Genomic DNA, 25,197 nt, shown 5'->3' on the forward strand with positions numbered 1-25,197 from the left:
AGACTAGCGTGGAGTTTTTTTTCTTTAATTTGTGTCATCCTTTTATTACTGAGGTTGCTGTCCTGCTTTTTCATCTGTTGTTGAAAGACTGGTAACTTCTGTGCATTTCAAGAGAAATTAAAACACATTACCGTATTTTTCAGCAATGGGATATTTCAGAGTGAAGAAATAAGTCAACCGCTCTTCTGATTTAGTCAGTTTATATTTTATTTTAAATATTCATATCCTGCTTTGTTTCAGGAAGACTTCAAGCCTGCTGATATGTTTACTGTTCAAATATCAGCACAGTAATAATCAGGCCTTTGAAACTGTGGGTGAAAAATCCAGCAAATTTCAGTCATCTTTTATATATGTAAAGAGATTGTGTGGCATTTTACTTCCTGTCCCTTTTCACGGGAACTTTAAATATGGACGCTCCTCTCATCGGATATCTTTATATTGGGAAGCTCTGCGTGAGGTTGAAGTTTTTATGTGGGGACTTGTTTAAAACACAGTTGTCTTTAAAGGCGGATTTGTCACAGCAAGGTTAGGGGTTGCCAATAAATCCATTTATAGCAACTTCTGTATTCCCTGCTCTAGACACACCATTGGGGTGACCCGTGCATGATTCCCGCAGGCCACACAAGACAGCAAGAGTCCTAGTTGATCCCTCCGTGAACAAGCCTGGTCTAAAAGGCTTCGGGTGTGGAGTAGGCTGCGCCCCCCAGCCTGAATTGCCTGCCTGGGAACCCAGGATTCCCGAATCCATAGGCCCTACCCCGGCTTTTGCTCTGCTGGGGGATAACAAAACATTTTGGGAACTCGGGAATTTAATTTACTGCTACCAACCGAAACAATAATAGCATCTTTGTGTTTCTCCTACCTCCATACCTCCCTCCTCCCGCCGATACAAGCATGACGTTTGCCCTCCAAGGATGTAGCACAGACAACACAGGGCCAGCCCCGAGCGGCTGGAGGAGGCTGCTGGGACCCGGCCCCGGGGACGCTCAAGGCAATCACCGGTCCCCAAACCTCCCTAATTCGCGTTCGGGAAAGAAAAAGACACAGCAGGCGAGGTGCCCTTTACACCTTACATCTGCTTTAGCTCATTCTTGCCCCAGAAAGTGAGTGAGTGTGTGTGTAGTTAAATGAGGCAGAGAAAATTCAAGAAAGCCACACAAGTCACCCTAAAGCATCCACCAAAACTTCATCTTGGTTAATTGCTCCCATATGTCCTCCTCGGCTGTTTTCAAAATGCAGCAAGGAGGGGAGGCCAGGCCACTTCACTGATTTTTTTAGAGGTTGAAAAAAAGATGGACTATCGCCCATCTTGGGTCCAATCCTGCAGGGACCCAAGCGCAGCCTCGGGGGACTAGCCCCCAGGGGGGAAGCTGGGAACCCCGCAGAAAGTTCCCAGTTGGTCCCGGGAGCCACCGCAAGCCTGGGCGGGGAGGGGCGCGGGAGGCGCGGCCCGGGCGGGCGCGCGAGAGGAAGGTGCCTTCGGGAACACGAGCAAGGGCGGGGATTCGCTCTGCCAATGAGGCCCCGGTGTGGGCCGTGCGAGGCGGGGGGACGGGCCGGAACGCAGCCTGAGCTGTGGCAGCTGCGGGAGCAGCGGCCGCCTTGGGAGCTGGCGGAGAGGCAGCCGCGGAGCGCAGAGCTGGCCGCGCCCCGAGGCCCGGCCCTAGCGGTGGGGAACCGCACCGAGGAGCTGGAAACTTTCCCGGTAGGTAACTCCCGCCGCCCTGGCGCCGCCGCCGGCCTCCGCGCGTCCCGGGCAGCGACAGCTGCTGCGGTGCAGAGGGGAGCAGGGGTCTCGGGAGGAGGAGAGGGTGATGGGAGAGTGGAAAGGCATGTGGGAAAGTTTCTGGAGCCTCCCTGCCCCCCCTTCGCTGGGCACACCCGGGAGCTTTCCGGGGATAGGCACGAACTTGTTGGGCGCCTCGTGCCTCGGTCCTGGCGGCTCTGGAGAATCGGTGCCTTCCCTTCGCCTCAGCTCCGCGCCGGACCGAGCCGGCCCCGGCCGGAGCTGGGGTTCGGGGGCGCCGGGAACGCGCGACGGCACGCTCGAGTTTCTGGACCACCTCCGCCCGGCGCGTCTCCGCGCCCCCTTTCCCGCCTCCTCTGTTGCCTTCGGGCTTGGCAAGGGCCGGGGCTGCGCCTGGTACCTGGGGGTGGGGAGAGGCGAGGAAGAAGCGCACCTGGCACCGCGGGGTCCAGGGCGCCCCCGGAGGGTAGGTGAGCGTGGGGCGCGAAGTTGACGGGTTAACTTAAGCCTCGGAGGGAGTCATATTGCCCCACTCTGGGCTGAAAGTATTGCTTCGCTTCCAAGAACGCTGCAATGAGTATATCTACGTTCTTTTTTGGGGGGTGGGGGGGTGAGCTACGATTAGACCTTGAGGGAGAGTGAGAATTGTTTCAAGATTGTGTATCCCCCCCCCCCCGTTCTTGGAGACTGAAGAGTGCTCACTTCTTTGGGGGGACTTATGTCAGGGCGCACGTTCTTCCTGCCGGACTTTGGGGTGCGGGCGCGCAGCGCTGTGGGTGTGACGGTCTCCCCGCTTTGGCGCGGCAGCTTTCCGGAACGGCTGGCGAGGAAGGAAGCCCCAAGGCATTGTGTGCCGAGTTTGCAGACAGAAATGTCTCTGGACTGGCGTTCTCAAAACTTACTTCACTTATTGTGTAAGGCTCCGGGAGGAAATGTGGCGGTGGCCAGGTAGAAATACGGCGCCGCGGCCAGGGCTTCGGAGGACGCGGGCTCGGCGACAGTCTACCCCTCCCAACCCCCTCCAGCCCACTGTTGGCAGCCCCAGATCCTCGTGTATTGAGGAATGGGACTCGTCTCGGTAGCGCTATTCCCTGCTTGAGTCAACTCCGGGAGGTTAGGAGGGCACCTTCATCTTGAACTTGACCCTGCGAGCATCGCCGTCTGGGCGGGTTACAAGGTAAAAGGAAGCTGAATTTTCCCGTGGGATGGGCCTCGAACTCTGGCATGGAAAGGAAGTGACTGGTTAAAAATCTTTGGGGAATGGCCTTAGGACTGCTGAGGTCGTTAACTCCAAATGCCACACCATCAGACTGCAGAAGTTAATGTGTTTGGAGGGGGGTGGGGATAGGAGAGGAAAGGAGAAACCTGGTGAGTTGGTACAGAGAGTTGGTATTTCTGCGTAGTGGAAATGAAGGGAGTCTGCATCTCTGCTTTCACCAGATCCGCTACTCTCTCTCTCTCTCCCTCTCTCTCCCCCCTTTTTTTTTCCTTCCTTCCTGGGTCATCGTTATTCCAGCCAGCCTGGCACTCCTGGGATGGGGGAGGGGAAGGAGAAGAAAGCAGTTGGGAAGCTTCTCTGGCCAGCTTGGAGGTATTTAGGATCTGCTACTAGGAAGATTCCAGGATTTTAACAGCTGCTTTTTGATTGCTGGGAATGAAAGAATTTATGAGCCACCGAGAGATGTTCATTATAGTGGTAGTCTGACTGTTTTACTCATCTAAGCTACTGAAGATCTCACAAGGGACCTTCCCTGGAGTATGCCAGTTTTTGCAAAATTTGTGTCAGCCAGAATGCTTGGTGGGTGTCAGTCAGAACTCATCGTAAATATATCCTGGCAGTATTAAGATGAAAAGTATGTGGGAATGAAGGAAATATGGTATCTGACATCCTTCAGGACTTCCTCTTAGGGTTGCTCCTGTTACCTGCCAAGTGAATTTGGTCCAGGCTTCCGGACTGTTGTGATTTGACAATAAGAGATGGGAAATAGTGTCATCAGTTTTAATGGAGGCAGGAAAGTCCAGAAATAAATTTAAGGTCACTTTTCATGACCCTGTCTTTCAGCTGTGATACCACAAACTTAACTTTTACTGGGATTTGGGAGCCATGGTTTTCTTGCTTTTTTGGTTTAACCACCAGAATGTCTAAATTATCATAATTTATGTCCATCGTGGAACTAAAACATAACTAACTGATTCATAGTCAGCCTTTTTCTGCTTCCCATAACAGCCTGTAGAAAAGAACATTTCGTCTCTTTAACCACACACAATTTATTTGGTGCCATAGTGGGTTTTTGATAGTGGGTGATTGAGGGCACAAATCTAAAGACAATGGAATTTCCTCGATTAAATTGTTCATTTTTAGGCAACATCCCCCTCTGAGTTGCTGATTAATTCCTTGTCTCCCGGGAACATTAAAATCAGTATCCCTGGGCTGCTAGAACTGTAATCCATATTATAATGATGCCTGCCAGCATAGCTGGAGGTTCCTGTTATGTCGATGTTTCCATTAGACATTTCTAACCCAATTGTAAAGTTTTTTTTCTGGGTTGGGTTACAAGTAGGCTGTGAGTCTCATAGTCAGAGAGATGGCTTTATTTATTTATTTTTTTGTGGTATGCGGGCCTCTCACTGTTGTGGTCTCTCCCATTGCGGAGCACAGGCTCCGGACGCGCAGGCCCAGTGGCCATGGCTCATGGGCCCAGCCGCTCCACGGCATGTGGAATCTTCCCGGACCGGGGCACGAACCCGTGTTCCCTGAATCGGCAGGCGGACTCTCAACCACTGCGCCACCAGGGAAGCCCATGGCTTTATTTTTTATCTTTCTCATGAAAAGTTTGTTTAACTTGTAAGGTACAGGAGTAAAGTTTACAAAAGCAAAATAAAGCAGAAGAAATATATGTATTGCTGGGGAGAAATTTGTTTTAATTCCTAGGATAGCTTTGTTTTGAACCATCCTTTAAAATGCATATTTCAGTGGTGGAAAAACTAGAACCTCTTCCCAACCTCCCACCAGTTTACAAATGTTGTCTGTTTACTAGGGTCTTAAGACTTTCTGGGCCTTAGTTTTCTCATTGTTATCATCCCTGTAATGGGATTACCTTTCAGCCGTAAAGTTCTGTGACTATCCAATAGTTTGAGAAATGTAGGCATTCTGGAGCCAGTACTGTAATATTAGAATAGTACTTTGGGGTTTGTAAAGGGCTTTACTTACATATTTTATCCTTAAACCCTCAGTTAAGTAAACTGAGGCGGGACAAGTTAGATCAGTTTGCTTGATATCATCTATAAACGGTGGAGGTGAACTTGAACCAAGGTCTTCTGATTCTGCCTATTCCCACTCCCATATCTCTCTTTATTCATGGAGTCACAAGTAAGTTGGCTAAAACTTGACAAACAGACTAATGTTAATATGTGGCATTTCATTTATGGGTTATTCGGGTTTCAGAACCCCAGGGTTAACATCTATGCTTTGATGTCAGAGATTAAAAACAGTTCAGTAATAAAACTTTCTTCCCAAGAGAGTTTCAGAAATTCACATACCTCAAAGTAATCATTTGTTTATTTTCAACTTCTTTTTTATTAAGTAGGCTTCAGGGTCTAGTGTGATTTATAATCCAGACTAGTAACCCAGACAGCATTCTTAAGGAAATTACTTCTCAAATCTGTACATCTTTTTTAAAATAAGTAGTGAACATATCATTTGCCTTTCTTCTTGGTATCTCTCAGCTGAATTACAAAGCCTGGATAAATGTCCCATTTTTCGTGACATCCTTCTTGGGCTCTTTCTACTGATGTCTGGGTAAGTCTGATTTTGCAGCACTTTCTGTGCTAAATAAATTCTTCCCTTATGCTATTGGCTTAACGGTAAAGAAGTAGTAGGCTGCAGGTGACCCATTTTCACTGTGACTCTAAATGTTTGTACTGCGTCTTGCTTGCCTATTTAAGAGCGCTGAGTGCAACTTGACACTCATCTGGAAGTTGGTATGGATTTTCTTTAAAAGGTTCTAAAATAAAATTATGTGCTAAGCTATAGGCTCTTTTATGTCTGAGCAACCTGTTCATCTTCAGCTCTTTAAACTTATTCTCAGAAGACCATCTTTTTAAAATATTAAGCAATGGGGTTTAAACCTCAGGAAGAGGATGCATCAATGAGTTCTGATTGGCTGACTATAAAATAAAAAGGCTGCCATTTTCAGGTGTGCTTGGAGAGACAGTGTTATGAAGCAGTATTTGCTAATGAAGTTGGGAGACTTGGTTATCAGTGTAACAGAAGGGGACAAGAGCAGCAAAGCAGAGGAATGGCTTCTAGTTTTTTATTATGAGGAGAATGGATTTTGAAGGTTAGGGGATGACTTTGGATAAAGAAGGCTATCGGGAGACGTTATCTTGTGCAGTGTCGAAGGGGTTCTGGTTTGGGTTGGCTGTGTTACTGATGAGGGATGCCCTTCTAGGGTAGATGTTGTCTTTAGGGGCTCCTGCAGGTGTGTGTGATCAAGGAGAATATTCTGGAAAGAAGAGTCATATAGGTAGGAATGTCAAGGACAAGAAAAGTATTGCAGAGGGATGGCATAGTCCCTGAATTTTAGCACAGATTTTGCCACTACCATGAGGGAATTTATTAGTAAAAATCTTCCAGTCACAACTATATAGATGTGAACCCAGGATGTTCAGCCGTACAGCCCAGAACCACGGTGACTCACCACTCACCACCCTCTCTGCCACGCCCAGAACAAGGCTTATTACCTCTGTGAGTTGGGGTCGGAGTTGGGGAAGTCTCTAAGAAACACTTGGCTGTGACCTTTTCATGCATATATGCTCATGCAAAAATGGGATCTTCTATTACATGTGCTTTTGAAGAAATATGTACAAGATTTGACACACAAGGGTGCATGTAATGTATCTGCACAGTTTAGAGTACAGTATATACTTATGTGATGTGTTTTTTCTCCTGTCATATCAGTATATTCTTCTTTGGCACGGTTTTAATGGCTGTCTAGTAAATCCATTACATACATTACTATAATTTATTTTAACCAACCCATTTTGACATCTAGGTGTTTTGGAAAGAAATATCTCTCAGGCTATCAGAGCCCATTGGCTCAGATGTGATTTACTCATCATTAAATCACAGGGCCCAATAAAAAATAAATTAAAAAATCATAGGGCCCAGTACACAGGGGTACCTAGCTGCTGGAACCTTCAAAACCTCTCATCATCAAGAAACTGACTCTTTGTTCTTAGTTCCAATTGGAGAAAACCCTGGAGAGAACCCAGATTGGCCTGATGCCAGCCAAAGGAGAGTTACGGTTGGCAGTCCCCATTAGACCCACAAGATGGGACTGTGGGGAGACAAAGTATCCTACAAAGAAGGGGGTTATTATTAGTGGAAGAGAGAGGGAGCTGGGTAAACAAAAAGAGCTCGCTGTCTAATGCAGGATATGTTTCCAAAAGTGGTGTTGATGGTCATAACAACATACCACTATGCTAAAGAATGTGAACATTTTTAATGCTCTTGTGATATATACCCTATAGTCTTGAGAGTAGTAGACTTTTCCACACTCTGTGGGGATTTAAATTGCTGCGTGCACAGGCGCTTGTGTAACAGGGTATTGAATTACTGCAAAAAACTCGGAAGTTGGTCATTATTCCCATGTAACCCATTATACTCCCCTCTGTCTGCCATGCTTTATACTAAATTACTTGGGATTAGTAACATCAATTCTTAATGTTTATTGAGTGCTTGCTGACTCTGAGCTAGATGATTGAATTTTAAAAATTCTGTGGAAATGAAACAGCATTGTTCTTTCTTCACCTACTGTCCTACATATGTAGAGTGCTGTGGCAGGGATAGTTTCTTGCCCATACCACAGCATTCCCCATCCTGGTCCTCCCTGCCTTCTTGTGGCTTAAACCAACAACCTTTATTTGCTTGGGATTCAGAAATTGGAGCTGGGTTCAGCAGGGTGGCTTTTCTGCCTGGGTCTAGGCTCACTCATGCTCTGGTGGTTACATGATTCATAGCAGGGGCCCACTGCTGTAAGAATTTACCACATTGCTTGATAACCTAATCCTGCTTTTGATTAGTTTTCCATTGCCCATATGTTGCAGGGTAAGTTGGGTGTACCTCTGGACCCAGGGAGTGCATCTTGATTAAGCCAAGTCAACCTTAGTAATTACCATACCTGTTGCTAGTGACTGGTTAATGATTAAGTGTTTGACCAACTATTGGGTCCCACCATATTGAGAACCTAAGATTGTCAGCACAATAAAACAGGTTGACACTCTGAAAATCACAGAGTACAAAGACGGAAGGAGCCTAAGACCACAAGGACTTTTTTTAGCTGCTGAATTAACCAACCCTAAAACCACTGTGACTCAGAACTTCTTATGTGGGAAAATTTTTTTTTATTATTGTTTGAGGCAGTGATCTCCAAAGTGGAGTGTGCCAGACCATCCAATATGGGAAGAAAGAAAATATTAAAAGTTTATCTAGAAAAAAAATAAGCTTTACTAATATTTAATAGATGAGTTGACACTGGTTGTTATATCTGAAAGTCTTCTTGTCACTTAGGTTATAGAAGGTCGCCTGAGGGAAGAGGAGGCATTTTACAACCTGGTGGAACGGACAGTGGTGCCCTCATTCTTATTCTTGTCTTTGGTGAACTCTATCCATGTAAATGGATTTATGGGTTATATCATCTAGTTTTGTTTTCTTTTTTTTTTGCGGTACGCGGGACTCTCACTGTTGTGGCCTCTCCCGTTGCGGAGCACAGGCTCCGGACGCGCAGGCTCAGTGGCCACGGCTCACGGGCCCAGCCGCTCCACGGCATGTGGGATCCTCCCGGACCGGGACACAAACCCGTGTCCCCTGCATTGGCAGGCAGACTCTCAACCACTGTGCCACCAGGGAAGCCCTATCATCTAGTTTTAAGTAGACTGACTACAACAAAATAGGCAAGTGGTTTAAAAAGATTCTTGCAAAGAAAGTTGAATGGTAATGATGTAAATCTACAGGAATAAGAACATGTCTTATTTGAGATTAGGAAATGCTTTTAAATCAAATTTAATGAGTTGGCACCAAAATTGTGTATGGATGTGTATTAATAAATGCAAATAAACCTAAGAATACTGTTTGGATAATTCTCATCCTTTAAAAAGTTTTTGATGGATGTTTTATAATGTATATACTACATTAGTATACACATGTAATTCATAACTAGTGTTTTAATTATGTATAAATTATTGGGGTACATGTTTAATTTTTTTTACTGTTAGGGCTGCATGATCAAAAGGTTTTGAGACCCCAGTTTAAGTCACTTATTGTCCCTTATTGTCACATAGTTTTTGTTACTTGCAGCTGAAAACACCGTAGCTAATGCAAGGACAGATAAGAGCCCTGGCTGTTCCCCTTTTATTCATAGGTTTCAAGATTCTCTGTGGTCTGATTTGTAACTTTCTTTACTACACCCACTTGTCCTCCATGTGTCTCTGCCACTGAGACTGTAACTGTCCTACTTCGTTTCAATTTTGCCTCTGAGGAGGCTGTCCTCCCCTCCCCCCACCACTGAAATTTTCATTGTCCTCCAAGGCCTAGCTTAAGTAAATACTGCTTTCTCATTCACATTTTTCTGATTTCTCCCTTCTGCCTCTAAATGGTTCCTTCTATTTAATCCCCCCAGCACATTGCTTGTACATTGATTGTAATGTTTTTCTCTTTTTGTCTTTTATTAAAAAGTCATTTGCCTGCTTGCTTTGCCTATGGGTTGTAGGCCTCTTGATGGTTGGGTCCTGGCTTGCCTTAGTCATTATAAAAAATTGCTTGTTTCCCCTTCTGGGAGAAAGGCAGGCAGACAACCCGCAGTTGTTAAACACCGCTCTATGCTGTTTACCATGAGGAGGGTCTCTCTCCTCCAGCCCTTGACAACCTTAGGAGGTAGAGAGCGCCATGTACATGTGAGGGATCTGAGAGCAAGGAGCACACATGGCCAAGACAGGAAGATCCAGGATCCAAACCAGGGTCACTTTATTCCAGAGCAGTTTTGTCTGCCCTCATATGTGTTGCCTGCAGTTACACATTGTCCTTTTATGTGGGAACACTGGCATGGGTGAAAATGGAAAGCTCCATGGGATGATGCTACAAAGATATTACTGGACCATCCTAGGCAGGTGTAGTAAGTTCTAAGGAGAGTCTGCTCTCCTTGTGGAATAATAGGAAAGGCCTGGAGGATGATATGTATGAAGATCTAAATGCCTGTGGACAGTTAGCTGTCTGCAAGTACCCCCAAGCAAAATCATGTGTGATAGTCCCTGTGGTAGGGTCTGGCCTGAGCATCCCCACTGAGAGACAGGGGGTGAGGGACACTACACTGCTCAGCTGAATCAAATTATTTATGCCAACATTCTCTCCATGGTAAGGATAATTGAGGGTTGACAGGTTGTCAGCTTTCAAATTGAGCCATGTTAGATGTATGTTATGATGGAAAACAGGCGTCTCTCCAGGGTTTTGAGGGTCAGATGATGGAATGTATATGAAAGGGTTTTGAATGTTGTAAATTACTTCCTAGATGCCAGGGAGACATCAAATTTGATTCTTTCCTTGTAGTAGTGACTTCTAGCTTAGATTTCTTTGTTAACCATTTTTGTGTTCTTTTAAGTGAATGTCCAAAGGATTTTTTAAAAGTATTGGGGAATAGGACACAGTTTTTCTCAAATGAACTACAGATAACTCAAAGCTTGCTATAAAACTTTTAGCCGTGGAGTAAGTAGAATTTGTGGTAAGGTGAATTTGTCTTGGGATTTAGTTGTTCAAGTACCCATAGGATCTGTTTATAAGAATGGGACCACTTCTGGTGCATAAAGATGGAAATCTGGGGGTCTTTGAGGTAAGTTATTAGGAACCCTTAAGTACCACCTGAAGGACTGTGAAGGAGTTTTGATTTGAGGTTATGTTTTGTTCTGTTTTGTGTTTTTTTTTCCTGTGAAGCCAGTTACTTATTTTGAGGAGTCTCTGGAGAGGGTTTGGGGAGGGACCCTTTGAAATATCTCAAGATACTTTTGAAAGTGAAAACTAGGTGTGGTTTGAAACTTAAGAATTTGAAATCTATTCCATTGTAGATTTCCAATAAAGTGGATGTGAAAAAGTGAAATTTAAGTCCATTTGAGGGAAATTTTCCAGTGGCAATTTCATATTACAGAAAGAGTATGACATAAATTAAAGCATGTTAACTTAAAGAGTAAATATAATAATTTATCAACTCAAAAGACAGAAAAGGTGAGCGGCTCCTAAGTTGCAAATAGATGCAGTTGTGAATATTTGATTATTCAGGATTCTTGAAGCTTGCACGTGACTTAAGAGAACCTCACTTCAGGGTGGTTTATCTAGATAAGGCAGCAGTTCCCAAAGTGGGTTCCACGGAAATGGACTCTCAGGAAATTAATAGACATTATGCAGGGAAGCAAGGTTTTGTGTTCAAATAAGCAGGAAGATCTGGGTTAACAAAAGTAAAACAGGTGTTTTTGTTTTTAACTGCAGGACTTTTGAGCATCCTTATTTCTAATGTTCATTCTCATTCTCCTTGAAGGGAAACAGAGAAGTTAGTATTTCCCAAGTGCATTGAATTGTAGAAGCTTTTTTTGCAGAGCATCTCTTAGCGAAGACAATGTTGGGTTAATTTGCCGAAATATTTTAAAGCAAATCCCAGGCATCATATAATTTCACCTGACAAATTTTAGTATGCATTTCTAACTAAGGACTTAAGGACAAAAATCACCACCTCATTATCACTTTTAATAAAATTAAGAGTAATTTCTTACTGTGATCTAATTGTCCTCCAAATGTCATTTGTCACCATTTCTGGTTTTTGGAACCAGGATTCAGTCAAGGGTTACATACTGCACTGTGGGTTGTTGCTTTTGTCCCTGTAGTTTTTTTAAATATAGAAAAATGCTATCTTACCACCTCCTCCCTCCCTCTGCTGACTTTTAGAAGAGAACTTGTAGGATGTACCATATCTGAATTTGTTTCCTTGTGTTGGTGTTTACCTTGTTCGTTTGTCCTCTGTATTTTCTGTAAACTAGAGGCTTTCCTTTAATCTAAAGGCATGTTTAGATTCAGGTTAAATATTTTTCTCAAGAATGGGTCCTGGACTGTGCTTTTTTCTCCTTGTGATTTGGGAGCAGGCAATTTAATTTAGCAATTCATAAGTTGCTTTCTTTAAAATATAAAGAAGTAATGGGGGCTTCCCTGGTGACGTGGTGGATAAGAATCCGCCTGCCAATGCAGGGAACACGGGTTCACGCCCTGGTCTGGGAAGATCCCACATGCCACGGAGCAACTAAGCCTGTGCACCACAACTACTGAGCCTGCACTCTAGAGCCCACGAGCCACAACTACTGAGCCCACGAGCACAACTACTGAAGCCCGTGCGCCTAGAGCCCCTGCTCCGCAACAAGAGAAGCCACAACAATGAGAGGCTGGTGCACTGCAATGAAGAGTAGCCCCCGCTCGCCATAACTAGAGAAAGCCCATGCACAGCAACAAAGGCCCAAAGCAGCCAAAAATAAATAAAATAAAATAAATTTATTTAAAAAAAAAGAAGTAATGGCTTAGAGTTTGTTTGGAAATTTATTAATATATCGTGGGAGAGGGGTGCAAGTTCAATTTATTCCAGTTGTGGTTGGAAACACCATGGTATTCTGAATAGTTGGCCTGGTTAAATGGGTATAAGTTTTCAGTATATCTTAAGACTATAAATCATGTGACTCTTGGGTAAAATGGCTTGAGTGTTACACATTTCTGGTGGTAGAATTTTATTCAGAATGACAAGTTACCTGAGTTATAATGGTAAAACGCTGTTCTCTAAAGATTTATTTCTAAATACATTAATTTAAGAATATGCATTAATTCTACCTCTATTCGACAAATTTTAACAGAATATTTTTCTGATAAATGCTTATGCTGATTTGAAGTACAGCCATAAATCTAAATACACCCTCAGGGTGATAATTTTATATGTACATTGTCTTGGAAACCCAGACATGTAAATAAAAGTTCGTATCATAACTGACTTTGCTAACTTAATTTGATTTTTTTTTTTTTTTCTTTTTGCGGTATGTGGGCCTCTCACTGTTGTGGCCTCTCCCGTTGCGGAGCACAGGCTCCGGATGCGCAGGCCCAGCGGCCATGGCTCACGGGCCCAGCCGCTCCGCGGCATATGGGATCCTCCCAGACCGGGGCACGAACCCGTATCCCCTGCATCGGCAGGCGGACTCTTAACCACTGCGCCACCAGGGAGGCCCCTAACTTAATTTGATATTTAAGTTTTTTCCCTTGATATCTTTCCAAGTGCTTGTTGTATGTCTGGGAAAAATCAAACTTAAAGGCATTTTGTATGTCTTATTGAAGAATAGCATGGTATATATAGAGTAGCTTTGATGGACGGAAGCTATCATTGGCAGTTCCCAGCATATTCTTATGTTTACTGCTTAGTGGGCAGGGATACTATTTTATACATTACAACTTGCCTGTTGTGAATAATAAGGTGCCTTGGACAGAGTAGTGCTTTGTACCTTTAGTAGTACACTAAAAATATACACATATACACTGCTTTTTTCTCCTCCTTTTTAAAAAATACAAATATATAGGAGATAGTGAAAAAAACATGATCTTTGAAGCCAGATGAACCATGGATAGTTTACTGGACCTCTGTCGCTTTGTTTGTAAAATGGGATAGTAATTCCTGTTTCATAGGGTTCATGCCAAGACTAAAGGTGAGAACCTGTACAAAATATTTCAGCTGGCTAAAAAGTTCGTTCGGGTTTTCTGTAACATCTGACATACATAGCAGTGTGCTTGACTCATAGGTGCCCAAAACAGGTCCTTTTCTCCCTTCTCCTCTTAACCCTATTTTTATTTTTAAAAATTTTATTCATTTATTTATTTATGGCTGCATTGGGTCTTCGTCGCTGTGCACGGGCTTTGTCTAGTTGCGGCGAGCGGGGGCTACTCTCCGTTGCGGCGCGTGGGCTTCTCATTGAGGTGGCTTCTCTCGTTGCCGAGCACGGGCTTAGTTGCTCCGTGGCATGTGGGATCTTCCCAGACCAGAACTTGAATCCACGTCCCCTGCACTGGCAGGCGGATTCTTAACCACTGCGCCACCAGGGAAGCTCCTTAACCCTATTTTTAAATTCAGCTTTCTGGATCAGTAATTGAATGGAAGTTTCTGTTTGTTCTGAGGGTTTTAAAAATTGCTAACTTTAAGGTACTTGTTACAGAAGTCCAGATAAGAGCTTGATTTCAAGATAACCTTTATGCATAATTTCTCAGTTGCTTATATTAAAACAATGAGATGTTTATATGGAATGTTTTGAACAAACAAGTGGGACATTTTTAGATGGTAATATATAGAGGAGAAGGGACCAGAGAATAAAATGGGTATTTTATTATTGCCATGAGGATACTGCTAACAAACCTTCTGGATTTAATGAAAGTCAGTATTTAAAAAGTCCATTTATTTACTAAGTCTGTGAGAACATGAGATGCTCCGCAGACTTATGTAGAGTTTTGCTGGAGTGCGGTTTAGAATGAGAAACTTTATTTTACTTAGATGGAGTAAGTCTGTAGTGCCACACTCAAGTCCTACGTGTGGTTTATTTATGAACAGGGCCACCGCCAACGTGGAGCGCAGTCTTCCCTGCAGAGGAGAGGCATCGGTGCTTCCCTGAAGGGCCCCGAATCCTCACGAGGGGGGGAGGACTCTCTTTACTGGCTTGTGCCCTATTAAAGATTCATGGAAAGGGAGAATTAATATGATTAATTCTGATGATGTTCGAGGCCTGAGTTAGTGGGAGGAAGAATATGAACGTCAGTTGAATACCTTTTAACGTGGATTTAGGGTGCATTAGCTCCTATAACATTCGCAAAAACTTTTCAGAGTGCTGTTGTCGTTATCCTCATTTTGCAGACAAGGAAACGGGCTACGTTTGAACAGCCTACGTTTTGAACAGCAGAAGTCAAGGAACAGCTTGGAGGTTGCTTAAATAGGCATTAATGGGTGAAGCAAGATATGTTTTCTTCTATCAGGTGTTTCTAAGTCTTGGGGCATTTGGCTTTGTTAATGCTGGTGGAAGAAGAGGTCTCACGAAGACAAGGGCGCACGCTGCTCCCTGCCCTGGTAGTACCTGTTCTCTGAGAGTGACCTTGATTCCTTAAGGCCACTCAAGTTCAGGTGCACTGGAGCTTTTTTACACTTTTTTTTTTTTTTTACACTTTTTTTTCCTGCCGAGAAGTAACAGTTTATCCCTTCCTTTCTGAAATGTTTTGTTTAAGCAAGAAGGACTCCTTAAATTGTCCAGCTCCACATACAAAAGTCAAGCCAGGAGGAATCAAAGAGCGTGATTGCCCCTCCCATCATGGAAACAGTGATGAGATACCATTTTTAGAGGGATAGTGATTGAGTTCTAAGCTGATGGGATTTATAGGCATTTGACCTTGACAGGGCTTTTTTTTGTTTTTGCTTTCTTCATTAAGAGCAGTCTTAGGTAGCTCAGAGAATATAATATCCTTAGGAGTTTTAGAAGTAAAAAGTTACCATGAAGGTGTTAACTGTTTGACAAATTAGAGACTGTTTTCACTTGTCAAAGGGTGGCGGAAGTCTTGCATTAATTTTTCCAACAAATATTTCTTGAGGGCTGTCATTGTGCCCTTCTGAGTTTGAAGCCCAGCTCTGTGTCAGTCTGAGGAGACAAGTGCATGCAGAGTACAAATGTTAGAGAGACACGTGCGCAGCCGGGAGCCAAGAGGAGGAAGGGGAGGAGGCGTTGGGGCTGGGGAAGGCTTCAGGGCGGAGGTGGAGGATGCCTAGCCCTTTGCCAGGTGGGGAAGAGAGTGAGGGGCTTTCTATGAAGGGAGCCTGCTGAGCAGAGGCTGGGAGGCATGAAAATACAAGTCATGTTTGGGGTGTTGTTACTAGAACAGATGGTACCTGGCATTTGGGTACAGTGGCAGGGAGGAGAGAGCCAGATTGCAAAAGGCCTTGCTTGCCAGGCAAAGAAGTACGGACTTGATCCTATGAAGCCAGTGATAGCTGTCAAAGGTTTTAAAGCAGGGAGATGATGAAATCAGAGCCGCATGTTGGAGAAAAGCTTGGGTGGCAGCAGTGTGGAGGAGAGCCTGGCGTGGGGACAGATGGGTGGCAGGGCTCTCTGTTATGAGGCTTTTGAAGTAGGTCAGGTGAAAGATGATGTTCGAGGCCTGAGTTAGTGGGAGGAAGAATATGAACGTCAGTTGAATACCTTTTAACGTGGATTTAGGGTGCATTAGCTCCTATAACATTCGCAAAAACTTTTCAGAGTGCTGTTGTCGTTATCCTCATTTTGCAGACAAGGAAACAGGCTCAGCCAAGATTTGAACTCAGGTTGCCGGTCCTCTGTCACCATGCTTTTAGAACAGGGATGAGAACACAGAACGTGTGCGTGGAGAGATGATTTTTGCAGTGGAGTGGAAGCTGCTTCCAGAACAGAAAAGGAATACTTGGCAGCTGACTGGAGGTAGAGAGCAAGGCTCCTTCCAGGCTGGGCAGCAAGCTGGAGACGATGAATGATACAGGGAACCGAGAACTCTCTCGGGACGGGAGGGGCAGGTTCAGGGCCCCTCTGGGATACCCAGCTGGAAACGCCCAGTGGGCAGTAGGAAATTTGGTTCTTGAAGCAGCATCCCCGCCTCCCTGTAGAAACTCCTTCATGTCCTCTGGGTGGACTTGGAGTAGAACTTCTGTGGGTGGAGATAGGTAACAGCTTCTACTCCTGTAGCCCCTAGTTCCAGGCAGTATTGTGCTGCACATAGGAATCACGTGGGGCACTTACTCTGAATGCACATTTCCAGGCCTGCCCACAGGTGGTATTTCAGTAGGTCTGGAGTGGGGTTTGGCAACTACATTTGTATCAAGACCTTGGGGTGAGTGAGGAAGGGTGCAACAGGATCATACTTTTGAGAATGTTTGGCTGTGAATGGTCTAGGCTGTCTTTTAATTTTACTTCTATCAATACAGAGCTTTTGAGAGCTCTTTAAACATCATGACGCTGATCTCTGGTGAAAAGCAACACCTAGGAAAATTGCTTGTTTTTAGGAACTTATGTACATTCATATTTAATTCTGCTAAGGATGCTTTTTAGTTATTTGGATTAATACTCAAAAGTAGCAAGCCCTCAAAGTTAGGTTTGTTTTTGCCTTTTTGTGTATTTATTTATTTATTTTTGCGGTACGCGGGCCTCTCACAGCTCTGGCCTCTCCCGTTGCGGAGCACAGGCTCCGGACGCACAGGCTCAGCGGCCATGGCTCATGGGCCCAGCCACTCCGCGTCATGTGGGATCTTCCCGGACCGGGGCACGAACCTGTATCCCCTGCATCGGCAGGCGGACTCTCAACCACTGCACCACCAGGGAAGCCCTGTTTTTGCCTTTTAAGTGGACCTTTGGCAAGAAATTTCTAGTGAAATTAGTTTCTGAGTATTTTTCTTGCTTATGAAAAATAGGTTGGAGGAGGGAACCTGGGATGTAGAGAGTGAGGAATAATAGCATGGGGTTCTTGGTTTGCCTGGGTGTGGCCTAGGTTGTCACAGACGAAAAAGTCACTGAATGGGGATCTGATGTACAGCATGGTGACTATAATTAACCATACTATATTATAGATTTGAAAGTTGTCAAGAAAGTAGATCTTAAATGTTATCACCACACACAGACGCAAGTGGTAATTATGTGAGGGGATGGTGGTATGAACTAACCTTAATGTAATCATTTTGCAGTACTATATATGTGTGTCAAATCATCATGTTGTATGCCTTAAACTTACATACATATCCATGATATCTCAATAAAGCTGGAAAAAATAAAGTCACTGAAAGGGACTCAACTCTTAGAAATCTGGGTTTTAAACCCAATCAACCCGCCGGTTATTACACTATTTGCTTGTTATTAGTCTGACCCCAGCCTGGATCCCTCTCCCCTTCTTCTCTGTCAGTTGGGTCTTTTTTTTTTGTTTCCTATTGAGATAGAATTGACATGTAACATTATATTAGTTTGAGGTGTGCAACATAATGATCCAGCATTTGTAGATGCTGTGAAATGATCACCACAGTAAGTCTAGTTAACATCCATCACCACACATAGCTACAGTTTTTTATCCCTTGTGAGGAGAACTTTTAAGATCTATTTTCTTGACAACTTTCAAATATACAATACAGTATCATTAACTATAGTCACCATGCTGTACATTATATCCCCAGGACTTATTTCATAACAAGTTTTACCTTTTGGCCACCTTCACTGACATCCCCCCCTTCCCTCCCCCCAGAGCCCCTCCACCCCCTACCCCTGTCTTATCTTTTTTTGGTACATGAGACTTTGAAGCCAGACAGGCTGGGTTCAAGTCCCAGCTCAGCCCCTTAGCATCAGTGTGACCCTGGGCGGATTACGTAGCCTCCTGAGCTTGTTTTCTGTGACTTTGGAATGCTGGTACTTTTGAAGGTTGTTCTGGGAATTGAGTGACATGGGTCCAAACACCTGGCCCTAAACCCAGCCATACTCCCTAACCATGGGAGAGAGGGTGAGGAGTGGAGATGTGCTTCAGTCAGCACACTGCAAGTGCCTACTCACTACACTGGGCAGTATATTCAGGGCTGACTGCACAGTGCGTTTCTTTACAGCCCTTACCTACCTTATTGCACCTTTCCTCCAGAGTCAGGAGGCATTCTTGTTTGGGTGTGGCTGATGATACACAGAAAGGGATTTTTTGGTTTTTGTTTTCAGCCTGTGTGTCTTTTTTGCTGGTGTCTGGTTACCCTTGGGATAAGTTTTGCTTCTTTGTCTCCCCTAGTGAACAAGGTTTGGGTTCATTGACTGCTGCTGATTGGTTCCTATTTCTCCTGTGTGGGAGGGAGGAGCTGCCTCCTCTGGTTTTCCCACCTTTGCTAAATGCCATTTACTACTTCCTGTGTTAATTAGGGGGCCTTTCCTTAGTTGCCTTTCCTTAGTCCCCATCCTGGTGGAGGGGACGGGAGGGGGCCCACTTGCTCTCTGGTTGATTTCTTCAGTCACTGGATAGATGCCAGTGAGCCCTTAACTTTGTGCCAGTTCTGTGGTAAGTGCTTATTCTTAAATTACCTACTTTCATTTTCTTAAAGACCTTACGAGGAAGTAGGTATTCTTACTCTGCCCAGTTTGGAGGGTCCATATCCGGCCCCAGGTCTCATAGCAGGTTAACAGGACCCTGGTACCCACTCCTGCAGTGCTGCCCTTCTCTCCCACCTCTTGCCCATGATAGGTGTAGCTATCTGTCGGTGCAGAACCAGTCAACTTTTTTTTTTTTCTTTTTTAAAAAAATCTATTTATTTATGGCTGTGTTGGGTCTTCGTCGCTGTGCGCGGGATTTCTCTAGTTGTGGCAAGCGGGGGCCACTCTTCATCGCGGTGCGCGGGCCTCTCACTATCGCGACCTCTGTTGTTGCGGAGCACAGGCTGCAGACGCGCAGGCTCAGTAATTGTGGCTCACGGGCTTAGTTGCTCCGCAGCATGTGGGATCCTCCCACACCAGGGCTCGAACCCGTATCCCCTGCATTGGCAGGCAGATTCTCAACCACAGCACCACCAGGGAAGCCCAGAACCAGTCAACTTTTAAATCCTTTAGGAGCGCTGATGCAAAGGTCAGTTTTAGTAAGTGGTCTGGAGACTTAGATGGTGCAGTGTTGGGGAGTGGGGAGAAATTTGGGACAAACCAACAGTGCTCACAGGGAGAGCAAGCTGGTGGAATTAAGTGGGGATATTGCAGCTGCTTAAGTCTGCTTGTTCTCATTTTGAATGGCTCCTGAAAGACTCAGCCTGGGTGTGCTAAGTGCATATTTGTGGATGCTATAGACAAGATTTACTTGTTCATAACCCTTTTGTTTTTTTGCCATTTTAGTCCTACATTATAGATTGCTTTTGGCTGATTTCTTTTGGAGGGGGGAACCACAGTGCCCTTAGATTATCCACAATGTTAATTAACATGTCCTACCCTTAGGGACTGCTCATTTGACCTCTTCACTTAACTTCCAGCATCCAGACATGTAGAAGAAGAGCATAATGGAGAGATCAGTGATTCTGGAGTAAAGTAGACTTTGTTTCAAATTTCAGCTCTCCATTAATGCCCTTGGACAAATTTCTTAACTTCAGGGCCCTCAGTTTCTTCATCTGTAAAATGGGGATCATTGTACCCAGTGAGAAATAGTGTTCGTACAGTACATCTTGGTAGGGCTTGGTACCTACCAAGCCCTCTTACCAAGGTAAGAGGTGTTCAGAAGTTTCCTTATTCATTTCAGCTTGATTCAACGGGTATTAAATACAGTTAGTGTGCTACACTTTGTACTAAACTCCACCAGTTACAGAGATCAGTAAGAGGTGGTTTCTGTCCTGGGGAGCTAAAATTCTAGTGGTCAGGGCTGATGCATACACATTCATCATGAGGCAGTTAGGTGCCAAGACCCAGGCTACGGCAGGAACCGAGCACAGGAGCATTTCCTCTGCCTTGAAATCCTTTCCTTCCTGAAGGAGGTTATGCCCAAGCCCTGACTTAAAGGACTGAGTAAGAATTAACCAAGCAAAGGAATGTGGGATGGGTTGCAGCCAAAGCAACAGCATAAGCAATGGATGGACGGAGTATCTGGGAGAAGTGTATGCAGCCTGGGTTTGGCTGGAAGCAGGAAGTACAGGGAAAGGAGCCCTGAGAGCCTGGTGTCTGTGAAGGTGCTGGCAGGCCTGGTATGCTGGCTGAAGAGCTTAGAAGACATAAAATTTGCTAGAATGGAGAATCCAATGTAAGGGAAAAGAATTATGTAAATAGTGGTTAATAGTTTTGTCAGACATTTTCATAGTGTAGAGTCTGATAAATTCTGGTGTGTCCATACAATAAAGTGATCTGCAGATGTTAAAAGAATGAGGTAGGTTTATTTGTGCTCTTAAGGAAAAGCTTACAAGAATATTACTAAATGAAAAAAAAAATGCATTGGGCATCTTTGGAAGTGTATATGTATTAATAAGCGACTACTTACAGCAGTTGCCTGTGGGAGGGAGCTGGGGGGCTGGGATAGACGACAGTCTTGCATTTTACTGCAGACCCTTTTGTACTGTTCGGCCATTTTCCTGCATGCACTCATTTCTTTAAAAAATACTGTAAAGGAAATACTGTAAAGAAATGACTGATGCTGTACATTATCAGGTGAGCTGGAAACCAAGTGGCAGAGTGTAAAAATACCTTGTGTTAGTGCACTGTAATGCCATTATGCGGCATGCTAGATTATTTCATGCTCTGACAATAATACCATTCATGGGGGGTTTTAGAGCTTCCCACTTTCACATACATTATTTCAGTCAGAATTAATCACTTCCATCTGTGCTCTTCTAGCAATTAAAATATTTTAAGAATTATAAATGTTAAATGATGCTCTATAAAGTTTGGGAAAGGGGAGAAAATATTATTTGCTTAATGCAACATCCATGACTTTATTCCCTTGCTTTCTTTGCATATGCCTTTGTAAAAAATATAATTGTGGGCTTCCCTGGTGGCGCAGAGGTTGAGAGTCCGCCTGCCGATGCAGGGGACACGGGTTCGTGCCCCGGTCCGGGAAGATCCCACATGCCGCAGAGCGGCTGGTCCCGTGAGCCATGGACGCTGAGCCTGCGCGTCCAGAGCCTGTGCTCCGCAGCGGGAGAGGCCACAACAGTGAGAGGCCCACGTACCACACACACACACACACACACACACACACACAAAATACATATATATATATAAAATTGTAACTAAAATATACATTTACTTAGAGGCTTTTCTATTCAATGTGATTTCATGCATTTCCCAGGTGTTGTGTCATTGTTCTCCTTGCCTTTTTGGATGGCTGCTATTTTGTGGTACACCGTGACTCATTTACCCGTGGCCCCTTGAATCACTCACGCTCCTGTGTGCTCTCCTAGCTGTGCTGGTTTTCTGGGTTGATGTTCATCTTTCCTAGACCTCTTGTCACCAGTGCAGGGCACAGGGAAAGTGCTATTTTTGAAGGAATAGAGGTTCCTTTTGGGCTTTGCAGCAGCATTTTGAGATAGAGATGGTAGATATGGGTAGTTCACAGCCAAGGAAAGAGATTCGGTAAGCAGTCTTCCCAGAGTCACACAGCAGCTACCTGTAAGTGGCTGAATTCAACCTTGAATTCAGTTCTCCTAACCCCAGCCCAGCAGTCTTTCTACTGATCATGAAATCAGAATTTTCAGCAGGTTTTGCTGGGGGAAGAGATGGCTGGGTTCCATTGAGAGTAAGTGAGTGAACAGGTTTTTGACCTTTCCAAGAAATTTAATTGCTCTACTGTGTGTTCTGGTGATGGGTGAACTGGGTTCACACCCCAGTAGCATCTTTTTTTTTTTTTTTTTTTTGTGGTACGCGGGCCTCTCACTGTTGTGGCCTCTCCCGTTGTGGAGCACAGGCTCCGGACGTGCAGGCTCAGTGGCCATGGCTCACGGGCCCAGCCGCTCCGCCCCATGTGGGATCTTCCCGGACCAGGGCACGAACCCGTGTCCCCTCGGCAGGCGGACTCTCAACCACTGCGCCACCAGGGAAGCCCCCCAGTGGCATCTTTGACACAGTGTATGGCCTTGGGCAAGTTACTTAACATATCTGGGCATTAGTTTCCCATCAGTTAGACTGCTGGATGGGGGAACCTTCCTCCACAGGGTTATCCTAATACACATCATAAGCCTTTTAAGATGGCACCTGGCACAGGGTAGGAGCTCACTAAATGCTAATAGAACTTTTTTTCCTGTTGGTTTGATGAAAAAGAATAATACCAGTGTTGGTAAGGGTGATGGGGAAATGAGTACTGTCATACAGTGTTGGTAGAATAAATGGGGACATCTCTTCTGGAGGGTAACCTGTCAGTGTGCTAATTTAAAGCATGACAACTCTTTGACCCAGAAATTCCAGCACTGGAAATTTATACTAAGGAAATAATTGTACAAACACATAAAGTTATATAGATTTTCTTTGCAGTATTCCTTAATAGTAAAAAAAAAATTGGGAAAACCAAATGTTTACCTCAAAAGGAGCTTGGTGAAAACTTGGTCACCCATACAGTGGAATAACGAGCCCTTTTATACATGGTGAGGGGGAGCTGAGTGGAGTGGTGTGGAAAGATGTCTTCTGTCTACTGTTAAGTTGAAAAATAGGCCACAGAATAGTATGTATGCTGTAATCACATTTATGCTTTTTTTTTCCCTTCAAAGTATGTATTATGTAACTGTTTGACACATTTAAGGGTCTACTATGTACAGGTTCTAAGCTGGGCCCCTTTAAATGTGTTTGTACATAGAAAACAAGTGTGGAAGATCTTTGGATGGTAGGGTTGACAGTTTTCCTTAGTTAAAAAATTATACCATATTTTTCATTATTTGTTACTTTTACAATCTGTATTAAAAAAAATCTTCAAAAAAATAAGAACATCAGCATTTCCTTTCTCTCCACCTCCAAATTTCAACCCTTAAGCTTTCTTGTTAATTAAAAAAATTAATTACTAAAGTTTTATTCTGGTTTGCCTAAAGAGAAGACATTGTCTTTTGTCCTGAATCTCTTTTACTCTGTAACAAATAGCATTTGAGTGCTTCCTGTGTGAATGAATATGCTAAGGTTTGGCAGTGATACTCCAAACATCTTCAGTGTGTATTTGACAGTGTCACTCCAAAGCATTTAAAGAGAGCTTAAGAAATTAAATCATTTTAATGTGGAAAACTTTTCAGGTGGTTTGGGCAAAGTAACTTTCGTATACCTGACATACTTGGTTTTAACCTTCTAGGGGGATTTCTATCTCGGGACAACAGAGATTAAACTATCAATGGGTCCTAACCTTTTATATTTCATGGTTTATAGATCACAGAATAGAACTTCCGTTTTGCAATTAATGGTAGAAGGAGAACCTCTTTTTGTGGGGAGGGGAGAGTAAGTGGAAGGGGAGGAGAAGGGATATAGAGAGGAAGAGGGTAATGTATTTTAGAATACAAACTAGATTAGTCCTCATTGAGAATGAAAAAGATCAATCTTGATCTTCATGTCTCAATTTGAGGTCTTCATATTGCAAAAAAGTTGAGTTTTTAATATTTTAGACATGCCATCATTTAAAAAAATTTACAACTTGTAATCAAGTTGATTTATTTGTGGGCGTTGTAATATCGATATTATTTTGCGAAATCATAAGTAGTTAACTTTATTGCATTGGGGCTTGAAAATATGCTTTAGATTTTTAAATTGAGTTCTTGGCATCATATATGAATTATATTGTAAAAGAACTATTTTGAGAGAAAACTGACCAAATATCTCTTTTTTGTAAACGAGTGATACTGAAGGTATGTTTAAGTCTGCTTCTGAGGTTTGTTGAAACACATGACATCACTCCAAGTGAAAGATGACGGGCTTGGAGCTGGATGGAGCTGAGCGTGAACTGCAGTTTAGCCATTTCCAAACTGAGTGGCCATTTACAAGACTAATCCTTGCCTTGCTGGTTGTGAAGACTAAGAGATAACTTGTGTAAAACATCTGCTGCCTTGTCTAGTTAAATGTTAACCAAATACTTGTTCCTCCGAGCTCTTAGAGTTGAGATGCAGATTCTCTGGGTGTGTGGCCCTGCGTTTGTAGAAGGTTGTCCTATAGCTCTTTCTGTGTTTACACCTGTGTGTGATCTGGTCCTGGAGGTGGCTGGCAGGTGGACACAGTGTTGTGCCTTGGAAAGTTATAACAAGCTGAAAGTTATTCATTGTCGCCATTGACCTTTTCAGTGTAATAGATGGTTACCATGTGTTTATTTGTGTTGTTCTATTTTAAAAAGCACTTTTGGGCTTCCTGGTGGCACAGTGGTTAAGAATCTGCCTGCCAATGCAGGGGACACGGGTTCGAGCCTTGGTCTGGGAAGATTCCACATGCCGCGGAGCAACTAAGCCCATGTGCCACAACTACTGAGCCTGCGCTCAGAGCCCGTGCGCCACAACTACTGAAGCCCGCACGCCTAGAGCCCGTGCTCCGCAACAAGAGAAGCCACCACAATGAGAAGCCCACGCACTGCAACGAAGAGTAACCCCCACTCGCCGCAACTAGAGAAAGCCTGCGCGCAGCAACGAAGACCCAACGCAGCCAGAAATAAATAAATAAAAGCACTTTTTATAGGGATAGAGTGTAAATTCCACTGTAAAAATGTTAATCTTTGAAAACCCAGAGCTAGGCCCCTGTTATCAGCCACTTGAGTGTCATCCAATCTGCTATAGGCTAACCAGATCCTGTTAGGTAATCCTGCCTCCCTGCAAGCCCTTTGCCAAGAGGGCGGGACACTTTAACCGGAGGCTCCCGCTGTGGCTGTCATTTCTTTCTTTCTTCTTCTTTTTTTTTTTTTTGCG

The 25,197-nt window shown here is 44.1% G+C and overlaps 1 protein-coding gene across 2 annotated transcripts in view; it reads left to right on the forward strand.

Annotated features, from left to right (window-relative positions):
- The first annotated feature begins 1,516 nt into the window (after positions 1–1,516).
- The window catches only part of TANC1 (tetratricopeptide repeat, ankyrin repeat and coiled-coil containing 1), a 238,992-nt gene continuing 215,311 nt past the window's right edge, over positions 1,517–25,197 (forward strand). The window contains exon 1 of one of the 2 annotated variants that reach the window (XM_060106241.1): positions 1,517–1,705. In XM_060106241.1, coding sequence (XP_059962224.1) covers positions 1,517–1,705 — 189 coding nt within the window. The remainder of the gene's footprint in view (positions 1,706–25,197) is intronic. The other variant, XM_060106238.1, reaches the window with a different exon arrangement.

Source organism: Mesoplodon densirostris, chromosome 8 (genome assembly GCF_025265405.1).
Source record: "Mesoplodon densirostris isolate mMesDen1 chromosome 8, mMesDen1 primary haplotype, whole genome shotgun sequence".
Lineage (NCBI taxonomy): Eukaryota > Metazoa > Chordata > Mammalia > Artiodactyla > Ziphiidae > Mesoplodon > Mesoplodon densirostris.